The 25,214-nt window shown below is 49.9% G+C and overlaps 1 protein-coding gene across 9 annotated transcripts in view; it reads left to right on the plus strand.

The window, feature by feature from the left end:
- The window catches only part of TENM4 (teneurin transmembrane protein 4), a 1,425,092-nt gene that overhangs the window by 1,140,321 nt on the left and 259,557 nt on the right, over nt 1–25,214 (plus strand). For all 9 annotated transcript variants that reach the window (XM_044944048.2, XM_045165964.1, XM_045165965.1 and 6 more), the window contains one exon: nt 24,882–25,137. In XM_044944048.2, coding sequence (XP_044799983.2) covers nt 24,882–25,137 — 256 coding nt within the window. The remainder of the gene's footprint in view (nt 1–24,881; nt 25,138–25,214) is intronic.

The raw sequence follows: 25,214 nt of genomic DNA on the forward strand, positions 1-25,214 counted from the left end.
ACACCAGGCTTGCTTGCCCTTCACCATCCCCCAGAGTCGGCTCAAGCTCATGTCCATTAAGTCGATGCTGCCATCCAACCATCTCATCCTCTGTCACCCCCTTCTTCTCCTGCCCTCAGTCTTTTCTAGCATCAGGGTCTTTTCCAATGAATCAGCTCTTCATATCAGGTGGGCAAAGTATTAGAGCTTCAGCATCAATCCTTCCAATGAATATTCTGGGTTGATTTCCTTTAGGATTGACTGGTCTGATCTCCTTGCTGTCCAGGGGATTCACATTTTGGATGGTGCAGGCCATACTCCATTTTTTCTGCCTGCCTGCCTTTGCTCAAACTGTCCCTGCATATTTTATACACTGTTCCTATCAGTTATTCCTACCCATCCTCCAAGGCCTCCAGAGATTGCCTCTGAGAAGAGGGATAGGAACGTTCTTCAGAATGTCTCTTACTTGTTGGCATCTGGAAGGTCCTTGCTGCCTTCTCCTGGGCTCTCTCTCCCAATTTAGCAAGAGAACATCAGTCCCTTCCAGCCCCATCGTGCTCCAGTACACCCTGATACCAGCAGCTCCCTTGCTGCACCCGTTAGGGCTCATCTCTCAGAAACCATCTTCTGCAGCAGACCCAGTGCTATGGTGGCCAGGATGATATCCATGCCTCCCCTGCCCTCACTTTACGCTTATTTCCTGACATTGTGCACAGGAGGTTCCAGTGAGAGGTGGTTGACTTGACTTTGTACTGTGAGCCCCAAGAAGGGAAGGGTCTGTGGGCTTGAGCACCCTGTGGGAGTGCTCATGATCTTCAGAAGTCTGAGACCCAGAGAGGAACAGTTGGCATGTGACTCAGCCTAGTGATGGGCTCGGGGCAAGACCTGCCTTGAGCTGTCCACCAGACATCAGGCTCCCCGACACTGACACCTCCATCCTGGCCTTGGCCCAGGCCTTCCATCAGTCACGGGGAGGGCAGGATCCCCCTGGGACCCTGCCGGCAATGCCTGCCTGTGTGGGTACAGCCCTGTCGTGCTGCATGATGGGCTCAGACACAGCGAACATGGAGTGTCAAGAGAAACTGTCTGTAATTGTGGCTCAGACCTCAAGTGTGAGTGAAAGGTGCAGTCGACCTCTCCCTTCATGGAGGCTTTTAACATTTAGAAATAAGTACTCCTAAGTGCCACATTTGGGTTCTTGAGAAGGAGAAACAGAGATGTATATCTGAAGTTCCTTTGGGGAGAGTCCACTTGTCATTGGATGTGAGTCACTGTAACACGACATTCCCTCAGCTCTTGGGAGCTAAGACGTCTGCTGGGTCACAGTATCTCGGAATATTCAGAAAGAACAACCCAGGCTTCTCCCCCATTCCTGTATAGATGTAGGTGATGCCAGCCTATAGCTGGGACCCAACAAGCAGAGACATCATCTCACCAACAAAGGTCCATATAGTCAAAGGTGTATGGACGTGAGAGTTGTAATGCATAGATAGTCATGTATGGATGTGAGAGTTGGACCATGAAGAAGGCTGAGTGCCAAAGAATTGATGCTTTCGAAATGTGATGCTGGAGAAGACTCTTGAGAGTCCTTTGGACTGTAAGGAGATCAAACCAGTCCATCCTAAAGGAAATCAGTCCTAAATATTCACTGGAAGAACTGATGCGGAAGCTAAAGTTCCAATACTCTGGAGGGAAAGAGCCAACTCATTTGGAAAAGACCCTGATGCTGGGAAAGAATGAAGGCGGGAGGAGAAGGGGATGATAGAGGGTGAGATGGTTGGATGGCATCACTGACTCAATGGACACGAGTTTGACCAGTCTCTGGGAGATGGTAAAGGAAAGGGAAGCCTGGCATGCTGCAGTCTGTGGGGTTGAAAAAGAGTCAGACACTTGAGCGCCTGAACAACAACACATCAGGACTGGCTGTTCCCACTTCACTGAATCTTATTGATTCATAGCGTCAATGAGGGGTCGGTAGAGGAGTCTATCCTTATCGAGTCCTGGGTTTGAATCCACCACTTCTCTGAGCCTCAGTTGCCTCTTTGGACAAATGAGGACGATAGGGGTCAGACTTCACTGTGCTGTAACATGGATCAGTGAGCATATATTTACAATACCTCGTGCAGTGCCTGGCATGCAGGAGGCTCAGCTTCTGCTGACAGGGGCTGGGGGGTGGGAGAGGAGAAAGACCAGCACAAAGATGTATTCTCTGACTGAGCCGACCCAGGAGGGGTCAAGAGTAACAGCCGCAGCCTCGGGCATGTTTTTCTCCATTTGGAATTATTCTGCCTGATTTGCATGGGCAGTTAAGAGAAAGGAGACATTAAAAGTATTTTGGGTAATATCTTGTTTGATGACTTCCTTTCTGGGGTGATTCCTAACATGTATCAGATGGCTGCTTTTGCCTAATTTCGGTCATTAGATTAGCAAGGGATGAGGTAGTTCGTCCTCAGGGAGAAAAGAGAAATCAGTGAGAGTGAAAGTGATTAGCAACGGTATCCATGAGTAATGCCGCAGGAGGACGAGGACTTGGACAAGGCGGGAACTACAGTACTGTTCCCGGTGGTCCTTCTCTGCCGCCAGGCTCAGCACCACAGCTTTTCCACGCAGATCATGGTCTGCTACCTGGACGCAGATGTCCTCTCGTTATTTAACATCCAGAGATCTTTACAGGACACTTTCTCATGAAGTAGAAATGGTCATATGTTATAGTAGTGGTGCATTTTTCTATTAGGATGTTTGTGATCATCTGCTTAAACGCTGGTGATGTCAGAGCATAGGCACCTCCCATGTGGCAAGCCCTGGGCTGGGTGCAAGGGGCATGGAGCTGAAGAGGGTGCTCTGGGCTCACAGTGGGGGATGCGTGCATGCACACACAGTGTTCTGGGTGTGCAGGAGAAGGGACACTGTCATGGCAGTCCATGGGGCCAAAGGAGGGCATGCCAGGTCTGTCTGAAGATTGTGCAAGGACTTCAGAGTAGCGTTACTGTTGAGTTGAGGTTCAGCCTCATGGATGGAAGAGGGGCCAGGAAAGGGACATTCAGCTGAGTAAGCAGTCAGAAATGGTTAGACAGGATTCTCTGTTGCAAAGGATGGAAGCCCAATACCACCTTCTTCTTTTTTTTTTAAGAAAAGAAAATGTAATGGGTGTCGTTTTCCCATCATTGTAGCTAGATACAGGCATTCAAATATGTCTCCATGAACCTCTTTCTCCTGACCATTTCTCTTTGTTTTGGCCTCATTTTCACACAGGCTTTCCCCATCTGATGACAGAGGGACCGCCTCCCCCAACACACACACAGACTTAACAGTGTTTTAAACCCAGGGAAAAGAAAGTGCCTCTTGCCCATAGCACCTACAAAATCCCCACAGGACTAGAGTCAATCTAGTATCGACTCTGATTGGCCTGACCAGGGTCATATGTCCATGCCTGAATCAGACACCTTGGCCAGAGGAATGACAGTACCTCCTTGGCCTCCCTGAGGCCAGTCCCATCCAAATTCAGAGGCTGAAAGTGGGGCTCCCCCAAACAAAAAGAGAATTTCTATCAATAGGAAAAAATGCCAGGCAAACAAAACCACCTAGGTACCCTAAAGAGACGAAGGCAGGGTGGATGAAAACTACCTTGAACAGGGTGGATGAAAACTACCTTGAGCGAGAGGAATCCTGTGTGTCTTCCAAAAAGGGAGGTTACATGGACAGTCTTTGCCTCCGTCTTCCTACCGTTCACTGAGGCCTTTGTGATACTGTCCCCAGTAGCATCTCCTGCTCCATCCCAACTGCTGTTGCTGGGCCATTACATGCTAAGTGCCTGCTAAGTTGCTTCAGTCATGTCCACCTCTTCATAGCCCTAGGGACTGTACCCCGCCAGGCTCCTCTGTCCATGGAATTTTCCAGGCAAGAATACTGGAATGGGTTGCCATTTCCTTCTCCAGGGGATCTTCCTGACCCAGGGATTGAACCTGCATCTCTTATGTCTCCTATATTGGCAGGTGGGTTCTTTACCACTAGTACCACCTGGGAAGCCAGGTGGCCAGACCCTTACAGATCATGTAAATATGGCGGTGCTATGAGTGATTGCCGTTATTGCAAACAGCCCAGCTAGAAACCATGTTCATCGTCCTGCTATAAGAGTGCACTGGCCAGTCTGCAGGGCTTCTGCTCGGTGAGCATAGCAGCTACCATGCTATGTGCTCAGCAGTTCAACGACCTACTCAAGCAGTGGAGTGGAGGGTAAAGAACACAGGCTCTGAAGCCACACCACTTGGATTTGGAGTCTGTGTCCATCATGCAAGTCTGTCCTTGGGCAAGGTAACATGACATCTTTCTCATACTGTAGTTTCCCCACCTGTAAAACAGAAATGTAATAGTAACTACCCCTTAGGCTTATTATGAAGATGGGGTTAATATGTGCAGAGCTTTTAGACTAGTGCCTGGCACATAGTCTGCATGATATATGTGTTAGTACCTATTATTTTTTCTTATCATTATTGCCCTTATTATTAATCAACTTTACAACAGTCCTGCAAGACATAGCTGACTGTCTTGTTTTCATAGACGGGAAGGTTGAGCCTTGAAGAGGTAAGTGACCTAAGATCAAACAGCTTGTGGATGGTAGAGCTGGAGTTGAGATCCTGGTCTTTCTGACTCGGTATTTTTCCACCTGTTAGTGCCCTTCTGACACCACACAGCCATCCATCCATCCATCCATCCATCCATCCATTCATCCATTCATCCATTCATCCATTCATCCATTCATCCATTCACGTCATGTCAGTGGTAAGCCAGGTGCTAAGGATTCATCCACTACATGCTCTTGGTCCTTTCACACATTCTGATCAGCTTTATATGTGTTCAATTAAAAATAGGAAAACAATGAATGATTAGTTAATATAGCTTGTGTGAAAAAGTATTTTAAAACATAGGTTAGTTGTGAGGGGATTATTAGTAGAATTCTAGGAGTGAAGAGTTTGGAAGTAACTGACAGAAATATTTGCTGAGCAAATGAATCAGGCCTGGTACTCTCCATTCACACAGGGAAGAACTGAGACTCAGAGAGGTGGGGTGACTGGACCGAGTCCCAGCGAGATCGGGGCAGGGCTGGACAAGGGCCCAGCCTTCCCCCTGCCTCTCAGGATAATGCGCACAAGTAGGCTGACTCAGACTCACTGAGTACCTGAACAGGCACCTCCTCTCCCCTCACGTCGCTCAGGGGAGTTAGTGCTCTTACTTTGCTTTCATCTGCATAGTCCAGAAATGAGGGAAGCCTCTGCCCAGGAACTAACTCAGAGCAGGCCTGCTGCAAATGGTCAACAGATGTTCGCTGAAAGTGATGAGCAATCCCCTCTAAATATCCTGAAATATTACTCTGATTTCTGAGTTGCCCCAAGGAATCTCAAAACAGGAGAGGTCAAATGGAGAAAGAACGTGGAAATACCTGTTCTTGCGCTGGGCGTGAAGTTTGGTGGCTGCCTGGGAAGGAGGGGCAGGACAGAGAAATACAGTCAGCAGCCTGGTCTTGGGTCCAGCTCTGCCGCTGTGACTGTGGGTGGGGTTCCTGACGACCCCCCTCTTACTCTCTGTATTATCTGGACACGCCTCCTAACTTCTCAGGGTTATCTCAGAGCTGGAAGGGGGACAGTAATACGTGTCTGCAGAGTTGTTTTTAGGATAAAATAAGATCACACATGTAAAGAATTTAGCATTGTCCCTGACGTGGTAATCACTCAGTAAACAATGAACGGTAGGATTGCGGGCACAGTCAATAAACACTTATGTTAGACTTACAGTAAAGTAAGTTCAGCACGGGGAAAACAAAGCTCACAGTCTAGGAGGAAACTCACTGTTCTCTCATTTACTTTGCATCCTGTGAGTAGGTATAATTATCTGTATTTTGTAGATGCTCTCAGAGCTGTATGTTCTCTCCGTCACACAGCTAACAAATGGCAGGGTCACAGTTTAGACCCAGGTCAACCAAACTCTGAAGCCTGTGTCCTCTCCCAGACACTGAGCTTGTCCTTTCTACTTAATTCTTCCAGAAAACAGAGGATGCAGCCAGGCAAAAGTTGACTTCTTCCACTTTCCTTATTTAAAAAAAAAAAAAGGAAAGAAAATGTAATATGACATTCGGGCGCGGGTAGCCCGAGGGACAGGCCTCCAAATCCAGATTTGCTTCAGGTTCATCAGGACGCAAGGCCTGGGGTTCTCCACCCCTCCAGCAGTGTCAGCGGGCCTCCGCATTGCATCCTATGTTGTCAAGAGACATTTTCTGCAGGAGGCCCCGGGCTGCAGAAATTAGGCAGAGCAGTAATCACGGTGGTTTATGAATATAACTGTTTGATTAAGGTTCTAGGCTAGCTGCGTTATTTGTTTCACAAACCTGAGATGGACTGATTGGGTTTCTCTCTCTCTCTCTCTTAACATGAGTAGATTCTGAAATTGGAAAAATAAAAGATTCCACAGCCGAGAGGAAGGAATTAACTTGGGGAGTGAGCCCAGGTGGCGCTCACAGACTGTACACTTTCTGCATTGAAATGAAGTCAGTGCCTCCGGTACCCTGGCTGCAAGGACTTACTTGCCCTGTACGTGGCATGTGGTGCCGTGGACAAGAAGGGGCGGGAGCTGGGGGCGGGTCCCCTTGGGAGGGCATTGACCAGGAAGGAGCGTAGCACTTAATAGGGCATTCTCAGCCAGAATAATAATCATCATACCATTTACAGACCACCTGCCATGCTGGTGGAGGTAGAGGGAAGGGTAGGAAGTAAGCCATAGCCTTTCTGAAGAACATGGGAGTTGAAATTAGATCTGAAGTCCAAGCTTGGTGTTGAGCTATGGAGCATGACCAAATGCTAAATTCTTTGAGCCTCAGTTTTCTCGTCTGCGAAAACAGACATAACGAGAGCTAGCATTTAGTGAGCCCTCACTCTGTGCCACGATGCTCTTCACGCTTTACACAAGTCCTACCAACCACCCATGGGTGCTGTCTCCATGTTTAAAGTCAGGAAAAAGAACCGCACAGCTTGGAAGGGGTGGAGTCAGGACTCAAACCCAGACCGCCTGGCCATTGAGCGCACAATGGCTGCATTGTGTTCCTCACACACCGGTCTCAGGGCATTCCGGGGAGAGGAAATGGGGAAAAGTGCATCAGAGACGCTTAGCAGAGTAGCTGGCAGCTCAAGAAGCCTCCAGGACTCTGAGGCCTTTATTAGTACTGTGATTACATTCCTGAGGTCTAGGGGTTGAGCTGGATTCCTTGCCAAGGACTTCAGGAGGACACTTTCCTTTTATCTGTTCCTAGTATGTCTTGATTCATGGACGTTGATGCATGGAATACCTGGCTAAGATCTCCTGAACTTGAATCAAAAGGCAAAGCCACATATGGTCATGTCATACATGACGGAAGATACCTTTCTGATTGTATAATCAGGTGGATGTTCTCTGCCTTTCCCTCTAAGCGGGGGCCCTTTATGGAGTGAGGAAAAAGGTCACAATCTCTCTGGCGGGGGTCGCATGCTGGCTTGTGACTTGCTGGGATTGGGCCGAGGTAGAGGGTGTGTGTTTGCATGCACCGGCTGGAGGCTCGGAGGGCGCTGCTCGCAGGCTCTGCACCTGGCCAAGCCCGTGAGCCTTGCAGGGCCTCAGTTTCCTCCCGTGTGAAAGGACGATAACACCCGCCTCTTAGGATGTCATTCTAGCGTGTCACCACACAGTAGGGCTTTTGTGGTCCCCAAACACCTTGTCCACGCGGCTGTTGGCATGATTGTTGTTCAGTCAACACAAAAACCTATGAGAGGTTTTGCATTTAATAAATTGCTCAACACATAGAGCTTAAGTACTTCCAAATTTGTTTTTTCTTCTTCCTTTGCCTCTAGGAGCCTAGATTCCTTCCCCCCGTTCCCACCCTGAGTATAAAGAGCAGAGAGGTCCGCTCTGGGATCTTGGCTTTTATTATTTCTTACTGTTGTGACCTTGGGCAGCTTTCCGTAAAGCAAGATATCACATTTCATAAAGTTTCCCTGAATGCTGAGGCCTGAGGTATCCCGTTTGAAAAATGTCATAGGCAAAGGTGGAGCAGGCCGATGAAGCTCGGTGTCCTGGTCTGTAAGATGGGGTAATTAAGGCCCACCTTCAGTGTTGCTCTGAAGATGAGATGAGAGTTTCCTGAGAGCCCTGCTTATAGTCGTGTGTCAGTAAATATTCATCATCCTCCCTGCCGACGGCCTCTTGGTGTCCACACCTGAAGACCCTGACTGGACAAGGGCTTCATTCGTTTCATTCAGCAAACACTTCCTGACATCTTAAGAGCCTCTAGAGGGAAGACAGCTAAAGGTACAGGGAAGACCAGGTCCTGGTGAAAAGACAGATCCGATCCCGGGATCCCTGCCCCCGCAGACCCCACAGCCCAAGGGGAATTGTAATTCGATGGGATTCTCAGGAGTGTTGAGAGGAAATTCTAGTTAACCTCAACTGAGTCCTTCTATCTGACAGTCCTGTGCTAAGGGCCCTACATGCACTGTCCCTCTGCACCCCTGAAATAAGACAGGAAGCCGATGGTGCTATTATCCTCATGTTACAGATGGATAAACCAAGGCTTTCGGAGGTTAAAAACTCACCCAAAGCCATAGAGCTAGTAAGTGGTGGGACCTGGTCTCAAACAGTTCCTTCTGGTTCGCCCTCCTGGCTGCAGCGGCATGAAACTGGGGTCCTGAAAAAGGTGCGTAGTGTGGCCCAGGGTGAGTGAGAGAAGTGGGTTTGAACCCAAGACAGCTTGAGCCTCAGCCATAGCACTTAACCACACACAGTGATGCTTCATGCATTCCAGCAACTTGCCATGTCATCTAGGCATGTCGAGGTCTCTTCTGGGAGAAGGCAGCTTTTTCAAAACTGTGCGCGTGCATTGCTTCATTCGTGTCCAGCTCTTTGTGACTCCATGGACTGTAGCTTGCCAGGGTCCTCTGTCCATGGGATTTCCCAGGCAAGAATACTGGAGTAGGTTGCTATGTCCTTTTCCAGGGGATCTCCTTGACCCAGGGATCAAACACAGGTCTCCTGCATTGCAAGTGGATTCTTTATTGCTGAAACACTTGGGAAGCCCTCTTCAGAAATACTGGTGGATATAAAATGGAGAGAGAGATGTGAACATGATGGGAGAGACTCACTTCTCTGTGTGCTGGTATTTAGCCTCCAACAGGGCCGATGCCTCCCCCATGGCTCAGCAGTAAAGAATCCGCCTGCAATGCAGGAGACTTGCAGGAGATGTAGGTTTGATCCCTGGGTTGGGAAGATCCCCTGGAGAAGGAAATGGCAACCCACTCCAGTATTCCTGCCTGGAAAATCCCATGGGCTACAGTGCATAGGGTCATAAATAGACATGACTGAGTGGCTAAGCAACAAGGGCCCATGCAGCTGGGGAGGTGGGTAGAATAAGGAAAACACCCGATCAGGCAGCCTGACCTTCAGTGCTGGCATCGGTTTCAACACAGTAGGCTCTTTCCTGTGGGAGGAACCTTAAGATTCACGGTCTTGATTTCCTTCTCATGGCTTCTTTAACTGTTGATAAAACTACAGAGCTTATTTAAAAATACAGTGATCTGGTGTCTAACCTATGCATTTTGGAGAACATCAGGTCAGGTTTGAGGAGAAAAATCAGGGCACCCAGAGAGCCTAAACTATCCCCTGCCCCTTGAGAGCCCGTGGCAGCACCTGGATGGGAGAGCCCGCCAGGCACCCCAGAGGGAGGGGCCATGCTTCTAGCATCAAGGCTGTGACATAGGAAGATACACAGTCTGGTAGAAGAGATGCGCATCAAGCAAGTGATCCTAACTCAGAGTGAGCCATGGGCGTTAGAAGAGCCCAGAAGAGGAGCTTCGAACCCAAACTGGGGGCACAGGGACATGAGGGAGTGGTCATGAAAGGCTTCCTGGAGAAGGTGACTTCTCATCTGAGTTAACCAGTCAAGGAGTGAAAAACTCCTTCCTCGAGGAAGGAAACAGCAGGTGCAGAGCCGTGAATGTGAGAGAAGCAGTGAGCTGTTTCAGGAGAGGTTTACAAATAGCCTGTTAACCTTGGCACCTTCTTAAAGAGGCCAGTGAAGACGTGGGTGCAACCCTGGGGTGGTGAGCTCAGGTCCAGTGGTGAGGGTCTCGTCCTGTGGGCCGAGGGGAGCCATGGAAGGTTCGATGGCAGGGGAGCGACCTGGAGCAGGTGTGAGCAAGTGGGCTGGGACCCCAGGATTGGCTGTGGGCCAGGTCTGGACGTCCAGTGATGAGAGCCTGAGCTGAGGGGGTTACAGCGGGAGCAGTGAAAATCCCATGGGGCCAGGGTGGGAGCCAGAGTCTAGCGATCTTGGCCGAGTTGTTGAACCTGCAAAAGCGGGAGAATGCAAAGGTGATCCCCAGCCGCCTGCTCCGATGGATGGGGCGGGTGGTGCTGGCAGCAGCTGGTGATGCCGAGATCAGGAGCACAGGAGAGGGACCCGACTGTGGGCTGGGCGGCGGGGAGGCGGTAGGTTCAGCTCCATACCTATTGCATTCGAGCGGCAGAGGCTTGAAGTCCAGGGAGGAGGTGGAGGCTGGTTCTTTCAAACCTCTTCATTGTCAGGGAGCTCACCATTTCGCAAGGCGGTCTGCTGCAGAACATGCAGGAAGGAGGGTTTCCTGGAGTTGCACCCTGGTCTTGGCCCCCATTCTTCCTCCTAAAGCCCCATGGAGTAAATGTGCTCCTTCTTCCTCCATCCTTTGGCCGTTTGAATGCAGCCACAGTGCTTTGCCCATCACTTTCTTTCCAGAAAATTCCCCAAGAGGAGCAAGGGAAGCCTTGAGGAATCAGACCACCAAAGGCTGGAAGGAACCTCGGGAGATCATTTATAAAATGAAGGAGCCTCCTTTTTCAGAGAAACTGAGGCCCAGGAAGGGGGACTTTCCCAGGTCAGAGAGTGAGTTAATGATCCAACAGGGAACAGTTCTTCAGTCTAGGACCATCTACTACACCACTTGCTGCTGCTGCTACGTCGCTTCAGTCGTGTCCGACTCTGTGCGACCTCACAGACGGCAGCCCACCAGGCTCCTCTGCCCATGGGATTTTCCAGGAAAGAGTACTGTTGGGTGTAATTTCTGAGCTATGAATTGTGTGGGCAGACTAGGAAAGCTGGTCATCAGGCATGTGGTGGCATTCAGCTGGACTCCTAGCCACACACTGCTTCTTTAATCCCTTCCCCTCACCTGTCTCCTTCCCAGGCTTATAGCATCAGTCCTTTGCTTGCCCCTGTAGGAGCACAGTTTCTAAACCCCTCACCACCCAGGGAAGCCATGGAGAGTACTGACTAGCCCCAGAGGCGGCAGGGGAGGATCAGCATCTATAGCACCAGTGTGAGCCCCCCAGTCCATGTGTCCCTCCTCTGGACCCAATCCAGCTGATCAGCTCAGCCTGGCCATCAACTCCCTCCTCCCCGCTGCTTTCCTTCAATGGATGCAGCCCATCCAGCACACCGCAGACTCCTGCTGAACTGAATTCCACTTCCTCCACTCACTCACACACACATACACAGACACACTCACACACACAGACACACACACAAACACACAGAGACACACACACACACACACACGCACACACAGACACACACACACACACAGACACCCACCTACCCACCCACCCCCTGATAGGTAAGGTTCCTTGTTGATCTGGGACTTGACCTAACCGTTTATGGGTCAGACCACTTTTGAAAAGGGCAAGAAGGTGATAGTGGAAGGAAAGAAAAGCTCCTTGACAGGCAGAAAGCTTTCCCAGGACAAGCTCTGCCCTGAGGTGGACACAGCTGTACGTTGAGGGGAAAGCCGTGTACCCAGGAAAGATCCGCTGTGGCTGCGGCCAACCTTCTCTGAGCGGTCTGTTCGCATTTTACAGGCCAGGACTCCATCTAATCCATCTCCGGTCTCCGTGTCATGCACAGGCCCTATAGAGAATGACCTCCGTGAAGGGAAGGAAAGCAGAAAAGCAGGGAGGAGGGGAGGGAGAAAAGAAGGGCTGTGTCTCTTCCTTCCCGCCTGCCTTTCTGCCTGCCTTAGTGCCCAGACACACAGCACAGTCTAGGCCGCAGCTTGCTGTGGACACCTTTCACAGGCAGATGCTCATTGACACATACCCCAGGTTCATCTGCCAAGAACGATGCAGCCTTAGAATTAAGACGGGACTCTCCCCACCTCCCCCTCCCGTTTGTCAGTTGGGGACACTGGGGCTCAGATAGGTTAAGTGCCTTGCCTACGGTCACACAGCAATTAGCAGCCAATAGAGACGAGCACAAGAATGCAATCTGGGCAAACGTATGTTGGGAGAGCGTTCTTGCAGGTTCAGATAGTGGCCCCGCCAAGTCCATCATTCGCACGCTTAGAACAGATAGCTCTTGAGTTGCGGCGACTCTGAAAATACCCTAGCAGAGCTGCTTACACCTCTCCCGGACAGACTCTGACCCTGCGCCTCCCTCCACATCTGGTTGAGGCAGCAGAGGGCTGCTCACCCGCACCCCAGCCTAAGAGAGCATTCCTCGCTGGGATGAGGAACCCTGAGTGCATTTGAATGAAGCCTGGGCCTTCTGGTTCACCTGATGACCGCCCTGACACTTCACTTTAAAAAGCAGGAAGTGGGGTCAGCCCTCTGAACCCCCTGAAAGCTGCCCCTCGGGCCCCAGGCCCTCAGAGGGGGGCTCCATCCTCTCCCCAACTCCCCCATAGCCCCCTGCTCTGGGTGCCCCGGCTCCACCCCGTCCTGCTGCCTCAGGAGCCCATGTTTCTTGGCCTGTGGGTCTCTGCTGGCACCAGCCTCCTCCCCTTGAAACCCCTCCACCCTGTCCCCACCTCAGTGTCTAGTTTAAGGTCTCGCTTTTCCTAGAAGCTTCCTCAGACCACCCGACCTGTAACTTTGTGAGATGAGGCTCACTGTCCTGCAGCAGGGCCTCAGAGGATGGGAGCTGGGGGTGGCCTCAGCCTCTCTTCCCTCCGTCCAGTCAGTGCCCTGAGCTGCTGAAAATTGGCCAACCCCTCCTGGAAGCCAGCAGCAAGGGAGCCCAGGTGATGCAGTCCTTGGTGGTCACGTCCTGTGACCGAGAGGGAGTGAAACTGGGGATGGGGGTGGAAGCAAACAGAATAAAACCTGCTCTTAACTGTTCACCCGTCCTAGACTAACTCCAGCTAGACTCACCACTGACTGGATGCCTTTAGGGTCACTGGGTCCCGTGCCTGGCTAGCTTTTCTGGCCCCTCCTGCCAGTCATTATAAGAACAGAAAGCAGCCCCTCCCGCATTTCCAGACAGCCCTATTTGGAAAACCATTACCCTGTACATTGGGGCTTTTGCATTAGTTTAGACACTGTCCTTTCTTCAGTTTCTCACACGTGCGTGCGTGCTCAGTGCTGTGACCCCATGCCCTGTAGCCCGCCAGGCCCCTCTGTCCATGGGATTCTCCAGTCAAGAATACTGGAGGGGGTTGCCACTTCCTCCTGCAGGCGATCTTCCCAACTCAAGCATTGAACCCGCATCTCTTGTGTCTCCTGCATTGGCAGGTGGATTCTTTACCCCTGAGCCACACAGACCAGCTCTTTAATAGTCTGAACGTTCACCCAAAGTTCTGTCCTGACTTCATGAACAAGAGAGCAGAAATAACCCCAGTGTGACCTCAGGGCACTCCTTTATTTTTGTTTTATTTTTTTAATTATTTTAATTGGCGGCTAGTTACTTTACAATATTGTAGTGGTTTTTGCAGACAAATGGATTAGAAAGCTGTGGTACATATACACAAATGGAATATTACTCAGCTATTAAAAAGAGTGCATTTGAATCAGTTCTAATAAGGTGGATGAAACTGGAGTCTATTATACAGAGTGAAGTAAGTCAGAAAGGAAAACACCAATACAGTATATTAATGCATATATATGGAATTTAGAAAGAGGGCACTCCTTTTTACTCCCCATCAAGGGTGCTGGAGAGCAGCCTCAGCCAGCTGCCCTGCTCTGCGGGGAGTTGGTGATGGACAGGGAGGCCTGGCGTGCTGCAGTCCATTGGATCGCAAAGAATCAGACCCGTCTGAGAGACTGAACTGAATGACTGGATCCCTGTGTATTCATTCTGTGGTACTGCTTTCTCCCCTCCCCTCTGTGAGCACCGCCTAGAGTTCCTGCACACTGGCCGAGACTCGGCATGGTCAGCACAGTGGTGGGAGTGAACAGAAAGCATGTGTTCAGGGAGGGGAAGGATGGGCAGAGAGAAGCACACACAAATGCAGCCCTGACCCCATGCTCAGACCGGCAGTTCCCATCTGGACGTCGCTGTTTTTATTCCTTCTGAGGCAATGAGAATACACTGATAGTCATCTCTGACTCTTACACTGGGCCCTACGGCTTGCAAGGCTATTTCCTAGACATCAGACAGGAAGCCGAAGCTCAGAGAGGTGCAATGAATTGCCCAGGATTACATAGCTTGAAAATGGCAACCCACTCCAGTGTTCTTGCCTGGAGAATCCCAGGGACGGGGGAGCCTGGTGGGCTGCCATCTATGGGGTCGCACAGGGTCGGACATGACTGAAGCGACTTAGCAGCAGCAGCACATAGCTTGAAGGAGACAGAAACAGAGGCTGGAAGTCAGGCCATCAGATCCCAGCTGCTGACGGGGGTGACAGAGCTCTGTGGCCTGTCTAACTCAGCCAGGGAGGTCAAGGTTCATTAGCTAAGCTCTCCGCACCGCTACTGTACCAGCCTGAGTCAGTGGTAGTTGATGGCATTTTAATGGAAGCCAAATCACTCTTTCTCTTGGCATTCTCAGGCCGCTGGAGTTTTTGTGTTTTATCACAATTAAATACCATCATCTTTCATATCTGACAGTCTTTAGGGCCCAATGAATGACTGCAACACACACTGGGTCGTCATTAACTCCACAGCCAGGAGACCTTCAGAGGCCTGGCGGCCATTTCTTGGGGTTGGAGGTGGGTGTCCAGCCTGGCGCCCTTTCTCGGAGCCGCCGTTGGCCCAGATCATAGGGCTGTTGACACATTCGGAGTCTTTGCCTGAGCCGAAACTCCGGAAATTTATGTCTTTGTCTCATGAACATGCCCTTATAAAAGGATAGCAGCGTGTTTCACTGGAGTCGCGCTAGCTGTCAGGATTCCCAAGGCTGATCCGGGTCCTGGCTGCAGCCAGCCCCACCTGGTTCATCCTCCATGCAGCCACCAGGATCTGCCTCAAACAGGAGTGTGATCTCGGCCGCCCGCCTCAAAGCCCAGCAGGGCACCCTCTCACCCTCCCAGTAGAGGCTAGGTTCTTATGTTTGGCATCTCCGGGCAACCAGCACCCAGACCTCCTTCCTGTGTCTCCTCCTGGCTTCTTGCCAGCACCCCCTTGCAGCCACCCCGCACTGGTTAAAGAAGTGCCCCACGCAGCCTCCTGCATGTCTGCTGGCGCCCTCTCCTCTCCGCCCCACCGTCTGCATCACCTAATGCCCAGAATACCCCTTAAGACACAGGACACATGTCACTTGTCATGAAACCTTCACGACCCTGATAGACTAGCCTGCTCAGTGCTCCTCGGGCCGAGGTGTAGGGCTAACAGGAACGCGAGAAGCAGACACTTGGGAGCCGCTCGCCATGTGACGGGCACAGGTGCTTTCCCTGTGTCCGCTCCCTCCGCGTATGTAAAGCAGAGTGATTAAGAGAGTGGACTCTGGGGCCAGATGCCTGAGTTCAGATTCCGGCTCCATCACTCGGTGGTTTAGTAATCTTGGACAAACTTCTTAGCTTTCCTGTATATTAGTGTCCTCATCTACAAATTGGGGAGTAATAATAGGACCTTCTTTACAGAGATGTTATAAATAAATAAAGCGCTTAGAGCAAGTCACATAGCAAGTGCACAATAGCTGTTAGCTATTATCATCTCATCATAATTACTCTTTTGCATAGTATCTGTGGGTGTGTCTGTTGTTTTTACTAAATTGTGAGCAGCTCAAAAGCAGGGACCAGATTTGTTTCAGCCCTGGATCTCTGTGTATTCATTTTGTGGTAGTCCTTTCTCCTCTTCCTTTCATTGCATTACTATTAAACACTCACTCTATAGGTGAGGAATTAAAGGCTCAGAGAACTTGAGTGATTTGCCCCAAATCATGTAGCCCGTCAGAGACAGAGTAAAGGCTGAGCCTCAGTCTGGAAGGCTCTGGAACTCTGCTCCGGCCCCTCCTTTTAACATCTGTCCCCTAGACACCGGCTATCTGTCGAAGCTGGAGCTCATCTTCATCTTAAAACGCCTCAAGTCCGTGTACACAGCACAGGGCTGTTCAGTGCTGCTGATTGACTGACCAGCCCCAGGGGCCCTCTCCTTAGGGTATACCCTGAACCCAGGGCCGAGCAGCACCCTGCTTTGCTCTGAGATGCTCGCCCAGCAAAGAAAGGGGCCTCATCTTTGAAGCCACAGAGGCCCCGTGTGTCCAGTGTAGCTCTGCGCGTCAGGCTGCAGCCATCCTTGTGGCTTCTGACCTACACATCAAGCTAAGGCACCTTCCCGAGACCAGGGCTCCTGGAAGCCTGTGAGTTATCCAGAGTGGGGTTCACCTGTCACTGAAGAGAACCATGTTTCTGCCAGGCACGTGCCTACTCTTTCTCTCCCTAGACTTTCTGCGTGGGCACCTCTGTCGTAAACGCTGTAATCATCTCAGTGACAGTTTAGCTCTTTATGATTTACCCATTCAGCATGACTTTACCGTAACGGTAGGGTTAATAGTTACTCTTTTTTTTTTTTTTTTTTGGCATTATTGCACTTCAGGCACCTTATATACATGATCTCATTTGCGTCTCATCATTGCTCTATAAGATGGGCATTATCTCCATTTAATTGATATGAAAACTGAAACCCCATACGTGGAGGGGGTGGACACAGGGGAAGCGCCTGTGTTGAGGTCTGTCTCATGGTGAGCGGCCCACAAGTGTCTGCTCCTCGAATCCTTGTTAACCTTACACCGCCGCCCCGATGGAGCGCCAAGGAACACAGAGCGGGCTGCCAGCCTGTCAGGGTCAGGAAGGGCTCATGACACGTGACCTGTGCCCTATGTCTAAAGGGTATCCTGGGCATTGGGTGATGCATCTGTGGAGGTCCAGAGACAAGAGAGATGGTGAAAGTGGGGAAGGCACACGGGAAACTCCAGAGAAGTTAGGTATCGTGATCAAGGTCACACAGCTTACCCATGGCAGAGCCAAACCCTGGCTGGCTGACATCAAAGCCTCGTCTCCTCCTATCACCTGCTGCCTGCCTGGGGCCCTGAATAAGCCTCACCGTGGTCTCAGTTCAGGGAGGTGCAGCCCAGAGGCACCAGTGTTCAGGAATTTTGTGCATATAAAATGAAAGGCATATGAGGTGTTGGAGGGAACCAGCAACTGTAAATATTTGTGAGAACTCACAGGAAGCTAAAAAACCTTCCCGGAAATTCAGGCTTGCAAAACTCAGGCAAGTGGCCTTTCCTGACAGAGGCGTGCAAGGTAACAGTAGAAGTGACTCGTATCTGGGTTGATTTGCACACATACTCGATGGCTGGATCTACGAGGAGAGGATGTAAACTGGGATTACAGCACAGCCTTGCAAATGTACCAGTGCTTACCCCCGGGTAGCAAGGGGTCCACCCACCTACTTGGCTGTCCCCTCCACCTTCCCACATTCCACAAATATTTCCTGGGGATGGGGGGTGTGAGTGGAGCATGGGCCTTGCCCTCCGGGCACAGCTGAGGGCTCACTGTGCATTCAGGCATCCTCCAGAACGGGGTGACGCAGCGAGTGTAAATCCTTCACAGTGCGCAGACCAAGGCCAGGAAGGTGACGTGAGTTATCGGAGGGCGTCCCCCGGTTAGAAGCAGTCAGGAACGCGTTCTCCTCTTAGGCCATCTCTGGCTCATACCAGTCAAGCCACCGAAAGAGGATTCAGTACACGCTGAATGAGTGGATGGGTTCTGAGTTCCCTCTAAAAATGAGAGTGTAAATGGGGAGGATAAGGGAAGGGAAGAAGGCCTGTCAGCAGGCTCTCCCCCTCTGTCTTCCCTCCTGGCCACGGGAGCCACTCAGCCCAGAGTCTCCCTTCAGATCAGAGAAAACGTTTGCTCCTTGGGAAGGTCATGTCTCTGAGTGTACATCCACTGCCAAACCCCAAGCATAAAGCCTTTCTATAGGAAACCTGGACAATGTCAGAATCCCCTTTCCTAGTGTTCTCAGAACCAAAGGGAAACAGAGCCCCCAGCCGAAGCCTCTGGAACTCTGGCTCCAGGCAAGAAAGTCAAGGACTGGCTTGCCCCATGGTTTAGAGAGCTCCAGTGGTCTGCTGTCAGTTTTGGCCTGCAAATACGCTTCACACTGGCCTTATCCCCCTGGATAGACTGTCCAGGCCACTCACATGAGCCATTCGCTCAATAAACCTATATTGAGCATCTGTTTGTTTATAGAAGCTGTGATCAACAACCTAGAGGGAACAGGGAATTTATACCCACTAGTGGGAGAAGGCAATGGCACCCCACTCCAGTACTCTTGCCTGGAAAATCCCATGGATGGAGGAGCCTGGAGGGCTGCAGTCCATGGGGTCGCTGAGGGTCGGACACAGCTGAGTGACTTCACTTTCACTTTTCACTTTCATGCATTGGAGGAGGAAATGGCAAGCCACTCCAGTGTTCTTGCCTGGAGAATCCCAGGGACGGGGGAGCCTGGTGGGCTGGCGTCTATGGGGTCGCACAGAGTCGGACACGACTGAAGTGACTTAGCAGCAGCAGAGGAAGAAAGGACATAAGTAGGCATGCTCTGGGAGATAAGGAAAAGGTACGCCGTCCAGGTTACCTGCTGTTAGCATTCAGCGGAGGAAAAGGGAACTTTGGGGAGGATAGATCAAGGAAGACTTTCTAGACGAGGTGGCAGTTGAGCCAAGCTGCAAAAAATAGAGTGGGTTTGGACCAGAGAATTCCTCACCCCCACAGGAGAATTTCCTTTTAGAAGCTGACACTTGAAAACTCATCATTTCAGGACTCTTGACAGTAAGTCTAAGCAGTTATCAAGCCAAAGCCCAGCATTCCACTAAGTCACGAAGCTGGGGTCTATAGGCTTACAGGCCAGCCTGTCCTGTCCCAGACGTTAGATTCTTGGTCTCTCTGCACCGAGGGTCTTTTGCCTGCCTTTGGTTACAGACAGAGATGCTCAAGCAGGTATCTGTGTTGTATGCAAAGGCACCATGGTTTGGTTGAATAACAACTATGGGTTAGAAAGGACCACTCGTTTTGGAAGCCTCAGCTTCCTCTCCTGTAAAATGGGAATGATAATGAGACTGCCCTCTAGGGGCGGTCGTGAGCATTAGGAAAGTTACGGTGTTGAAAAGGACACGCAGTATGTACTCAAATACACGGCGGCAACTATTAATATCCATTAGGTGAGATGCCAGGGGAAGGCTGACTGCTAAGGATGCGATGGGGCAAGGACCAGGTCAGCCTTCTCTGCTGGCCTCCTGATTACCACTGGGCAAAGTGCCCTGAACTGGGAGGCCAGGGATAGGGAAGGGCACTCAAGCCGCCCAGGAGGCTGCGTCTCCTGCTGGCTCCAAATGTCTCCATTAAAGTGCTGCCTGAGAGCAGGTGACCAAAACAAATGAACCTCCATAGTCTCGCTTTCCAGCTTCCTTGGTAGCTTAGACAGTCAAGAATCTGCCTCCAATGCAGGAGGCCCAGTTCAATCCCTGAGTCAAGGAGATCCCCTGGAGTAAGAAATGGCAACCCACTCCAGGATTCTTGCCTGGAAAATTTCATGGACAAAAGAGCCTGGCAGGCTACATCCATGGGATCTCAAAGAGTCAGACACATGAGCCCACATGCACGCATGCACACACCACACACACATTCTCACCTTCTCTGGTCCAAGGCCATGTTTCCTCTGAGTGGGACACTCTGCCTGTTCTACTGGCTGCCAGGATCTCTCCCTTCCCATCAAGGAGCATCTCTGTCAGACCAGGACCACCGCATATGGCACGTCTTCAGAGGGCACCATTCATGTTCTGTGGCCTTCCTGGAGTCCGTCTTCACTGGAGTCGAAATGTTAGCTACTGTGTGGCCCCAGCAGAGCTCTCAGCCTCTGAGACAAAGATGTGGCCAGACTGGAGGGTATGGGGAGGGAGCTGATGACAGATGAAGCTGGAAAGACAGGTGTGGATCAAATTCCAAAGAGATTGGTAGATGGGTGTGGGTTTTATCCTGAAAATAGCAGTTAGTAGGAAGGAATCCTGATCTGCTCCAATGGGTTTCTGTTTCTCTTCCCTTGTATTGCTACCCAGCCTCACTCCCACCAGATTTGCTTTGTAACTCGTTGGCATAAAGGACTGGGTTACCTAAAAAGCAGGGCATCTTCTGCTAAGAATAGTCACATCACTGATAGTGCCTCACTCTTGATTGTGATGGTTTCCAGGAAGCTGTCTCCTGAGCCAAGGAAAAGCACAGCCTTTGCAATATCATACCCACCCGGGTTTAGGATCCTGTACTCACAAACTCTCAGTCCCCTCTGTGAGACGCAGCATTCTCAAGAGGAACAAATGATGTGGACTGCTTTGTAAACTGTGAACTTCAGGCGTATTTCCTTCCCAATGACTGTCTCATTTGATATCACTGTGGTTTTGTGGTTCCCTTACTGAACTTTTTCCCCCATTTTACAGTTGAGAAAACTGAGGTGCAAAGAGGTTATGTGACATGTCCGTGGTTACCTTGGTCTTAGATCTTTCTCTTTTTAAAAGCGTTTTTGTTGGAGTCTAGTTGATTTACAATGTTGTGTTAATCTCAGGTGTGCAGCAGAGTGAATCAGTTATACGTGGACATATATCCGCTCTTTCCCTTGTAGGTCACTACAGAGTTTTGAGTATAGAGCTCCCAGTGCTAAACCGTAGGTCATTATCAGTTATATATTTTACAGATGTATGTATGTCAGTCCCAAATGTAAATTGGTACAAACTTTATGAAGAATAGTATGGAGTTTCCTTAAATAAGCATAGAACTACCATTTGATTCAGCAGTTCCACTCCTGGGCATATACCTGGAGAAAACCATAATTTGAAAAGCTACGTGCATCCCAGTGTTGATTACAGCACTATTTACAATAGCCGAGACACAGAAACAGCCTAAGTGTGCCTTGACAGAGGCATGGATGAAGATGGGGTACGTATACTTACCTGGCAGGGGAGATACCATGATCACGAGGATTTGGTACATATATCCAGTGGAATATCACTCAGCCATAAAAAAGCCTTAGGCCTTTTGAAACTGAGGCAGTAGCCCCGATGACCTCTGAATTACCTTCAAGGCCAGTCTTCCCTCTTCTTGGAGAATGTGCTATTCATTCACAGGACAGTGAAGCTAATGTGCCAGATAGCTTCATTGTCCTATTCTGTAGAATCTAACTTTGACAGCTGTCCTGCATTCTGTCTCAATCGCTGTTGACTCAGATTGGCAGTGTTCCTTCTGGGATGGCTGGCTAGGTTCACACCCATATACATCTTCTTACCAAATTTTCCATCAGCCCCACCCATGGTGTTCTCTTCTGTACGTGCCTTCTCTTTTTTGCAATATGGGCAGGCTGAGAATTTTTCAAATCTTTTTGCTTAACAGTTCTTTCTTCATTTCATTTCTCTGTTCTCCCATTTTACTCTAAGCTGCCAGGAGGAACCAAGCCACTTCTTTAACACTTGGCTTCAGGATCTTCTCAGCAAAATATCTAATTTTTTTGGCTCACAACTTCTACCTTCCACAAAACACTGGGACGTGAGCATAAGTCAGCCAAGTTCTTTGCCACCATGTAGCAAGGATCACCTTTTCTCTAGTGTTCCAGTAACATGCTCCTCCTCATTTCTGAGGCCTCATCAGAATTGCCTTTAATGTCCACTATTTCTATCAACATTCTGTACATATATGTTTTTGTATTCCCTAAAAATATGGATGGTTTCTCTATACATCTCTTCTTTTTTTTTTTTTTTCTGAGCTCTCTCCAGAATCACATCTAACAGTCCCTCCACAGCAACATAGTCTTTTTTTTTTTTTTTTAAGCATGCACCTCAAAACTCTTGCAGACTCTACCCATTACCGAGTTCCAAAGATACTTCCACATTTTTTAGATATTTGTTCCAGCATCATCACACTGTTGGTTACCAATTTCTGTCTTAGTCAGCTTGGGCTGCTAAAACAAAGTACCATAGACAGGGTAACTTAGACCACAAGCATTTATTTCTCACAGTTCCAGAGTCTGAGAAGTCCAAGGTCAAGGTGCAGGCAGATTCAGCATCTGGTGAGAGGCCTCCTCCTGATATGAGGATGGCCACCTTCTTGCTATGTCTCCACGTGGTGCAGAGAGAGAGTGCTAGCTCTCTGGGCTCTTTTTCTAAGGGCACTAATCCTGTCGTGAGGACTCCACCCTCGTATCTTTATCTCAACCTCATTACCTCCCAAGAACCGCACCTACAGATACCATCGAATTGGGGTTAGGTGTTCTACTTATGAATTTTGAAAGTGAAAGTCGCTCAGTCCTGTCCCACTCTTTGCGACCCCATGAAATAGTCTTGGAATTCTCCAGGCCAGAATACTGGAGTGGGCAGTCATTCCCTTCTCCAGGGGATGTTCCCAACCCAGGGGTCAAACCCAGGTCTCCTGCATTGCAGGCAGATTCTTTACCAGCTGAGCCACCAGGGAATTTTGGAGGGATCTAAATGTGCAGTCCACAACAATGGTTATGTGATTAATACGTGGCAAAATCTAGAATGGAACCCAGTTTCCTGACCTTCTTTACCCTCATAACACCCTTAGCTTCCAAAGCCCAGGCTTCCTGTGAGCATAGCTTAGCGGATGGTACTTAAGATGGTACTCCAAGTACTTAGAAGGAGTAAATAAAATATAAATATTTATATATAAATAAAAATTTATATGAATATATAAAATATATATAAATAAAAATTGTATCTTAATTGCTTCATCTGTAAAATGAAATGCACACAATACCTGCTTTGTAGTGGGTTGTGGGAGCCTGGTGGGCTGCCGTCTATGGGGTCGCACAGAGTCGGACACGACTGAAGCGACTAAGCAGCAGCAGCAGCAGCAGTGGGTTGTGAGGATTAGCTGAATTAACTCAGGTAGGCTCGGAATAGTGCCCGGCACATAGGTAGTGCTCCAGAAGTGTAAGTGGTGCTTTCTAACTGCCACCCCCACCCCAGACACCAGCATGGCTCATTCCCTTTACTCAAAAGCCCATCACTGACCATCTGATCTAAAGCTTCATCACTGCCCCAGCATACACAGGCCACAGCCTCCTTCCCAGCTTTGTGTGTTCTCAGATTTATCACCATCTTGGTAAACTACGTATATATACATATGTTTGCTGTGCTGTGCTTAGTCATTCAGTCATGTCTGACTCTTTGCAACCTCATGGACTGCAGCCCGCCAGGCTCCTCTGTCCATGGGGATTCTACAGGCAAGAATACTAGAGTGGGTTGCCATGCCCTCCTCTAGGGGAATCTTCCCAACCCAGGGATGGAACCCAGGTCTCCCGCATTGCAGGCGGATTCTTTACCATCTGAGCCACCAGGGAAGCCCAAGAATACTGGAGTGGAAAGCCTATCCTTTCTTTAGGGGACCTTTCCGACCCAGGAATTGAACCAGGGTCTCCTGCATTGCAGGAGGATTCTTCACCATCTGAGCTACCAGGGAAGCCCAAACTATATATATATATATGTATATATAGTTTACCGAGATGGTGAATATATATGTATATATGGGCTTCCTTGGTGGCTCAGACGGTAAAGAATCCGCCTGCAATGCAGGAAACACAGGTTCGATCCCTGAGTCAGGAAGATCCCCTGGAGAAGGGAATGGCTACCCACTCCAGTATTCTTGTCTGGAGAATTCCATGGACAGAGGAGCCTAATGGGCTACAGTCCCTGGGGTCACAAAGAGTTGGCCATGACTGAGCAACTGACACTTTCACTTTCATACATAGGTAAGTATGTATATGATTTGTTTACCTCATTTGTTTCATTTGCTGTGTAATCTTACATATAATTAGTGATATCCAAATCTTATCATGCCTCAGAGTCACCTGGAGGGTTTGTAAGTTCAGATTTCTTCGCCCCACTCAAAGGTTCATGATTCAGTAACTCTGGGTCAAGACCTAAGAATTTTCATTTTTAGCAAATTCCCAGGTAATATTGAAGCTATGGGTTCTGGCCGTAGCCTAAAAGTATCAAAGAAACAGTATTAAGTCCGTGACATGTGTTGTTGTTTAGTCACTAAGTCATGTCTGACTCTGCAACCCCAGGGACTGCAGCACGCCAGGCATCCCTGTCCTTCAGTGTCTCCCAGAATTTGCTTGAATTCAGGTCTATTTAGTCGATGGTACTATCTGGTCTTTTTTTTTTTTTTTTAATCTTTTTTGTCTATCTCTCTAACTCAGATATAAGCTCAGTGAGGATAGGACTTTTGTCTGCTTTGCTCCCCAGCACCTAGAGTAGCAGATACTCAGTAAATGCCTGTCGAACACTTGTTTATTGACTGCATGATTGTGCCCAGTTGGCCAGTGCCCATGGCTGGCATGGGGCTTCCTGGGTAGCTCAAACAGTAAAGAATCTGCCTGCAACGTGGGAGACCTGGATTCTATCCCTGGGTTGGGAAGATCCCCTGGAGAAAGGCATGGCAGCCCACCCCAGTATTCTTGCCTGGAGAATCCCATGGACAGCGGAACCTGCAGGGCTACAGCCCATGGGGTCGCAGAGTCAGACACATCTGAGCGACTTGCTCTTTTCACGGCTGGCCTGGCTGCTCCTGCGTAGCCCCCATGTAGTCCCCGTGGGGCCATCCTCACCTTGCTGACCGTGTGTGTTTGTGCCCTAGATCACCCGGGCGGCCTGCAGAACCATTCTCGACTCCGGACACCGCCACCTCCGCTCTCGCACGCCCACACCCCCAACCAGCACCATGCGGCCTCCATTAGCTCCCTGAACCGGGGCAACTTCACTCCGAGGAGCAACCCCAGCCCGGCGCCCACAGACCACTCGCTGTCTGGAGAGCCCCCCGCCGGCAGTGCGCAGGAGCAGACCCACGCCCAGGACAACTGGCTGCTCAACAGTAACATCCCACTGGAGACCAGGTGCGGGGTGTGGGGCAGGCTGGGGCCCTGAGAACAGGAGACGGCCGGGCTGAGATCCCCAGGGCTCTGGGGCCCTG

The sequence above is a fragment of the Bubalus bubalis genome, chromosome 5, assembly GCF_019923935.1.
Source record: "Bubalus bubalis isolate 160015118507 breed Murrah chromosome 5, NDDB_SH_1, whole genome shotgun sequence".
Lineage (NCBI taxonomy): Eukaryota > Metazoa > Chordata > Mammalia > Artiodactyla > Bovidae > Bubalus > Bubalus bubalis.